At 41.7% G+C, this 7,500-nt stretch overlaps 1 protein-coding gene across 2 annotated transcripts in view; it reads left to right on the top strand.

Moving 5' to 3' along the window:
- The first annotated feature begins 1,742 nt into the window (after positions 1-1,742).
- flt4 (fms related receptor tyrosine kinase 4) overlaps positions 1,743-7,500 on the top strand; it is a 79,444-nt gene continuing 73,686 nt past the window's right edge. The window contains exon 1 of one of the 2 annotated variants that reach the window (XM_084431129.1): positions 1,743-2,069. In XM_084431129.1, the coding sequence (XP_084287255.1) occupies positions 2,012-2,069 (58 nt within the window). In that variant the 5' untranslated portion in view covers positions 1,743-2,011. The remainder of the gene's footprint in view (positions 2,070-7,500) is intronic. The other variant, XM_084431130.1, reaches the window with a different exon arrangement.

Raw genomic sequence — 7,500 nt, 5'->3', positions numbered from 1 at the left:
AGAACAGTCTCAGACCCGCATCTATTTTCATCTAACAACCTGTTAAAAGCAATGAGTCAGAACTAGCCTACTAATTGCAACTTCTCAGTACACAATCTGCATTCAAAGTCAAATCAAGTCATTAATTTGCTATTCAGCATCTGTTTCCATGCAAAGCATTTTATAACACTTAAACATCAGGAGCGACCCCTCTGGAGTCCCACTGGTTAATGTTCTGCTGAAGGGGTTAACAGCAATGGAATAGAATTTTTACAATGTCATTTTGTTCATATAGCCGACAGAGTTGTTGCCATTAGACTCGCCGGATTAAGCCAACACGAATCTGCCGGTTATGAATATGGCTGATGAAGAGTCAGTGTGTTCATAGCGAGTGTCGTAGTGTTTGTACACGTGCCATTATTAACATGACTCGAGAATCGCCCTTTACATCCACACTAATGAACGATTCACGAGCCAAATCAAACATACAGCATGCCTGTGAAAACACACACACACACACACACACACACACACACACACACACACACACACACACACACACACACACACACACACACACACACACACTCTCTCTCTCTCTCTCTCTCTCTCTCTCTCTCTCTCTCACACACACACACACACTCTCTCTCTCTCTCTCTCTCTCTCTCTCTCTCTATCTCACACACACACACACACACACACACACACACACACACTCTCTCTCTCTCTCTCTCTCACACACACACACACACACACACACACACACACACACACACACACACACACACACACACTCTCTCTCTCCCTCTCTCTCTCACACACACACACACACACACACACACACACACACACACACACACACACACACTCTCTCTCTCTCTCACACACACACACACACACACACACACACACACACACACACACACTCTCTCTCTCTCTCTCACACACACACTCTCTTTCTCTCTCTCCTCTCTATCTCTCTCTCTCTCACACACACACACACACACACACACTCTCTCTCTCTCTCTCTCTCTCTCACACACACACACACACACACACACACACACTCTCTCTCTCTCTCTCTCTCTCTCACACACACACACACACACACACTCTCTCTCTCTCTCTCACACACACACACACACACACACACACACACACACACTCTCTCTCTCTCTCTCTTCTCTCTATCTCTCTCACATACACACTCTCTCTCTCTCTCTCTCTCTCTCTCTCTCTCTCTCTCTCACACACACACACACACACACACACTCACCCATGCTATAGGCTGATTGCTGCGTTATGTTTTACACACTCCTGCTACTTCAGTTAGTTATTATTTCAGATATTATCCTTAATTTCTGTTATTTAAAAAAACATAATTTAAAACAAACCAGACGATGCCTAATAATAACTCTCAGATAGACGGTGTTTGAAACCTTGAAGTGGAAATGATCTGATTAGGTTTAAATGGTCAGGCATGTGAAGTGTGCTGGGTAGTGTCTCATTTCTCATTTTCATAGAGTTATTATGATCATGGTCTGACTTGAGATATCACTGCAAACACTCACGAGACCAAACATTTATATTTACACACTCTCAATCAACTGCTGTCACACAAAAATCCAGGACTTCAGACAGTATTAACACAAAACACATGTCCACTAGAGCTCTGTCAGAATCTATGAAGTGTGTGTGTGAATGCTAAACTTTACAGACACTTTCTGTGACACTGTAACTGGATCATCATCATCATCATCATCATCACTGAGGCGTTTATGAACCCGAGGAGGCAGATGAGTGAGTCAGAGGAAAAGGAAATGATTGTAAATCCATTCAGAACTTCAGGATTCTCCTTTCAACAGGAAAACGAGTGTTTTATTCCCGTCGTCCTGTGGCACATCCTCTTTCAGAGACTCTTCTCTGGGTTTCACCTGAATCTGAGGTGCTTCTGCTCGCTTTGGTACATGACATCGGAAAACGCGCAGGTTTGATAGAATATCTAAAACCCCGGAGGACTGGAAACCTGGAAATGAAGAGAGATTTTACGTTCTTCTGTCGGATTTGGATTGGGATTCCCTTCTTCTCAGGTGAGATTAACGCACGCGCGTATTATAGAACGCGGCAGAATCGTATCGCTGGGAATTAGAACGTTCTTCACATTATGAGGAACGAAGCTGTCAGAACTGCGAGCGCGCGAAAACTCCGTCATGAAGCGGTTTGAATCTCGTGGCGTTCTGAAAGAATCTCGCGGTGGAAAACTGTGAAAGTTTGCATGAGGCGCTTCTAGTTGACGTTGTGAAATGTTGGTTCAGTTCTGTAATATAGGCTACACTTGCAAAAGTTTTTGTATGCGTATCAACTCGTTCCTCAGTATTGTTTTGCATGTTAATTTTGTTCAAAACCCTCACTAACGCTAATCACAAGCAAATTACACAATTCAATTTGCACGATAATTTGCATTGACGATAATGCAGTTATTGTCGTAACTGGATTTATTGAAATTGATTTGCATGTTACATGCAATTGTGCCTCATCTGTTTCCGAATTGACCACGACTGGCCAGGCTTTGCATAATTACCATTTTAATGCATTGCTACTCTTATTCACATTGACAATGCAATCAATGTGTGTAGTTGTGATGAAGTGTATGAGATATATCACTAGAGGGAGCCTTGTCATTATTCTTGCCAGGTCAGTGGAAGTTGTTAATTGGTTTTATTGATGAGAAAGTAATTCCAGGATCAGTTCAGTTGAATGGCTTGAGAAGATAAGATAAGCATCAGATATTTTTATTGATGTAATTTTATTTTTGAGCAATGATTGGGATAGAGCAATGCTTTCTTTGCTTTGTGCCTTCTTACAGATGCATTTTATTTTGGCCTTTAATCTTCATGGTATTTGCTGCTGTTTTCTGTTATCGATATCCTGCATATTATCTTATTTCTGTGGTATTTCTTATGTACACAGTTTTATTCCAGCAGAACACCTCTGAAACCAGACCCTCAGTCAGCGGTCCGGCATCAGCCAATCATAATAGAGAGCTGTTTGAGACAACACTCAGTTTCATGGCAGTGGTGCGAGAGAAGTTCACTTCGCTGTGAGCCTCGGTCAGTGCAGGTGTCATGTAGAGCGATCGGAAAACTCTCCTCATCCAGTGTAGAGAAGAAAGGATGAGCTTCCTCTCAATGCTTGGAAACTATAAGACGCCCACCTATAGATGTCTGCATTAAAACACTGCGCAAATGAAAAGCACATGCAGCTTGGTGACCCTGTGTTCGACATAACAAGTGCTGTGTCTCTGCTAAAGTCCGAACTGTTCAAAAGCGTGCTTTTTAAATGTTGATTTCAAGAGCAGAACTGATATATAGCCTATCAATCAAACGCAATGGAAGATTTGACTTTTGCATTAGGATGCATATGCAGGATTATTATGTAACGGCATAAGAAATTTGACTGACTTCAAGATAGTATCTGTAGTGTCTCTTACAACGGAAAGTCACTGATTAATCTCCTTTGCTGTGTTGGCAGAACTAAAACCTCATCATCAGCTCTCCAGACTGTTTGTAATATGAAATATGACTGGAGCTGAACGCTATAAAGGTGTAATTGTAAAACCGTATTTCAAAACCCGGAAAAGGACTTAACGTTTTGATGTCAAGATCTCACTTTTAGCAATGTGTTTCACATTAGCTGTATCTGTATCTGAGGCTGGGTTTGACATCTCAATGTTTTATTGATATTCTGATCTCTGCAGGAGCAGTACTGTTGAAAACCTATACCATCACTATTACTTTTGCTCATATTTAGGGTTTGTGCTATGAACAAACTTTCAGGGATAAACTTCCATAAATTTGGTGCTTTACAGACATGAATGAGACCTCAGATCATGTGTCTTGAGGAGAGGTGTGCTGTTCATTTTCTAAGCCACCTGACTTGTGGGTTTTATCTGGCAGATGATAGAAATTAATCACCAAAGCATGTAGTATTTGTGGTATAGATTTAGGTTATTTTAGTTGTTTTTGGGCCAAATGGATGGCCAGTGGGTTCCTTGCAATTTGCCAAAAATCAACTTTGAAAAACAGCAGTCAGGTGACAAAAAGAAAATCTTTATTGAAGATTGTCAAACACTAAAATATGAAATACACAAGAACTTATGATATTTAAGACTTGAGGTTTATGCAAAATTGCCCCAGTCATCAGTTTACACTGAACACAAATAGCAATAAATACTATTTACACTAAGTATAACATTTTTAGATATTTACTTGTAGGTATTTTCATCTCAGTGTGCGAATAGACACTACAAAGTCATGACAAAAAACATCAATTATTTATTAAATAATCCTGTAAAAAAAAACGATAAACTACTGGCAGCTGTGGTTGCCAGCATCATACTGTAAAAGTACGGTGTTTTACTGTTTTTTTAACAGCTAAATACCGTTTTGTCAGCTACATTATAAAACTGTAATTTAACAGCATATTGCATTACAGCATTTAAAACAGTAACAAACCGTATTTTTACGGTATGATGCGGGCAACCACAGCTGCCAGTAGTTTACCGTTTTTTTACAGAGCAGATCATTTTGAGCATAAAAAAAATGTGGGTCAAACTGTCCCCTAACACAATAGAAATATAGTTTAAAATGATGAAAAATGAGTCTCTGACAAGCTACAATAGAGGTTTCTGTTTGTACATGATGTTGATTTTCTGGCAAATTGTATGTAAAACAGTGGAGGCTCGATCTGACGCCAATGCAACAGTGAGATTTTTAACGCAACCGCAGGGTTACATTTCTTCAGAAAATATAACAATCTATATTTACATGTAAATCTTTGTTTGTTGAAACAGACTTATTTAATTACATCACGAGGATGGAAGATACAGTGCACTCCCTCCAGTAACCCTGTCTATTCATAACACACAGTAAACGTTCAAATAAACACTAGAAAACACAAAGAGGTATTTAAGAGCTGCAGAATTATTTTCTCATTTTCTTTATTTTGTCATGCAATGACTTCTGTTATATCACTTACTATACAAGTGGACTTCTCTAATAGGCTTTCAGTGTGTTTCTAGGTTTGTGTTTAAAGGGCTTGTCATCAGGTTATATACTGTGTTTTCACTTTAAATTGAGATCCTTCTTGAGGGGCCTCACTGGAGGAAAATGTGAAGCTTATTGTTTTAAGCACAGGGTCGCAATAATTGGAATGAGCTTCATGGCCTATGGCAATATTTCATGGTGAACTATGAGGCGTAAGAAGTGTTAGATTTCTGTGGTCAGCGATATGGCATGGCCTGCCATTGGAGGTCAGTGAGGGTTCGTGGGAAACCATTCTCCTCGACTGACCGATTACATGTTCTCCTGATATCCATTTCTGTGTCTGTATCACCATTAGCTCATGTCCTGGCCCACAGTCTGGGACACCCGAAAGATTTGGCTAATTTGATTGAACTTTGATTCATATTAAAGGTGACATATCATGTAAATCTGACTTCTCCCGTGTTTAAGTGCTGTAATCGGGTGCTCAGTGCTTCTACCAACCCAGAAAACGTGAAAAGTGAAACCCAGTAACTTTGTTTTGGCATGTCAAAAAATAAGCCTATCATTTCGCTCCCCTTCTAGGAAGAGGATCTTATTATAATATTACCGGCCCTTAATCTGCACGTTTACACACACCAGCCACATTTGGTTCCCCAAGCGACAACAGAGACCAGTTCTAACAGAGACCAGTTCTAACGGTGACCAGTTCTAACGGAGACCAGTTCCAACGGAGACCAGTTCTAACGGAGACCAGTTCCAACAGAGACCAGTTCTAACAGAGGCCAGTTCTAACAGAGACCAGTTCTAACAGAGGTCAGTTCTAACAGAGACCAGTTCTAACAGTGACCAGTTCCAACGGAGACCAGTTCTAACAGTGACCAGTTCCAACGGAGACCAGTTCTAACAGTGACCAGTTCTAACAGTGACCAGTTCCAACGGAGACCAGTTCTAACGGAGACCAGTTCTAACAGAGACCAGTTCTAACAGAGACCAGTTCTAACAGAGACCAGTTCCAACAGTGACCAGTTCTAGACCAGTTCTAAGAGAGGCCAGTTCTAACAGAGACCAGTTCTAACAGAGACCAGTTCTAAAAGAGGCCAGTTCTAACAGAGACCAGTTCTAACAGAGACCAGTTCCAACAGTGACCAGTTCTAGACCAGTTCTAAGAGAGGCCAGTTCTAACAGAGGCCAGTTCTAACAGAGACCAGTTCTAACAGAGGTCAGTTCTAACAGAGACCAGTTCTAACAGAGACCAGTTCTAACAGAGGCCAGTTCTAACAGAGACCAGTTCCAACAGTGACCAGTTCTAGACCAGTTCTAACAGAGACCAGTTCTAACAGAGGCCAGTTCTAACAGAGACCAGTTCTAACAGAGACCAGTTCTAACACAGGCCAGTTCTAACAGAGACCAGTTCTAACAGAGACCAGTTCCAACAGTGACCAGTTCTAGACCAGTTCTAACAGAGACCAGTTCTAACAGAGGCCAGTTCTAACAGAGACCAGTTCTAACAGTGACCAGTTCTAGACCAGTTCTAACAGAGGCCAGTTCTAACAGAGGCCAGTTCTAACAGAGACCAGTTCTAACAGAGACCAGTTCCAACAGTGACCAGTTCTAGACCAGTTCTAACAGAGGCCAGTTCTAACAGAGACCAGTTCTAACAGAGACCAGCTCTAACAGTGACCAGTTCTAACAGTGACCAGTTCCAACGGAGACCAGTTCTAACAGAGACCAGTTCTAACAGAGGCCAGTTCTAACAGAGACCAGTTCTAGACCAGTTCTAACAGAGACCAGTTCTAACAGAGGCCAGTTCTAACAGAGACCAGTTCTAACAGAGACCAGTTCCAACAGTGACCAGTTCTAGACCAGTTCTAACAGAGACCAGTTCTAACAGAGGCCAGTTCTAACAGAGACCAGTTCTAACAGAGACCAGTTCTAACAGAGACCAGTTCTAGACCAGTTCTAACAGAGGCCAGTTCTAACAGAGGCCAGTTCTAACAGAGACCAGTTCTAACAGAGACCAGCTCTAACAGTGACCAGTTCTAACAGTGACCAGTTCCAACGGAGACCAGTTCTAACAGTGACCAGTTCTAACAGAGGCCAGTTCTAACAGAGACCAGTTCTAGACCAGTTCTAACAGAGACCAGTTCTAACAGAGGCCAGTTCTAAAAGAGACCAGTTCTAACAGAGACCAGTTCTAACAGTGACCAGTTCTAACAGAGGCCAGTTCTAACAGAGACCAGTTCTAGACCAGTTCTAACAGAGACCAGTTCTAACAGAGGCCAGTTCTAACAGAGACCAGTTCTAACAGAGGCCAGTTCTAACAGAGACCAGTTCTAGACCAGTTCTAACAGAGACCAGTTCTAACAGAGGCCAGTTCTAACAGAGACCAGTTCTAACAGAGGCCAGTTCTAACAGAGGCCAGTTCTAACAGAGACCAGTTCTAACAGAGGCCAGTTCTAACAGAGGCCAGTTCTAA

Source organism: Rutilus rutilus (assembly GCF_951802725.1).
Source record: "Rutilus rutilus genome assembly, chromosome: 14".
Classification (NCBI taxonomy): domain Eukaryota; kingdom Metazoa; phylum Chordata; class Actinopteri; order Cypriniformes; family Leuciscidae; genus Rutilus; species Rutilus rutilus.
Note: the sequence above shows the minus strand (reverse complement) of the source record. Positions and strands in the feature narration are given on the sequence as shown.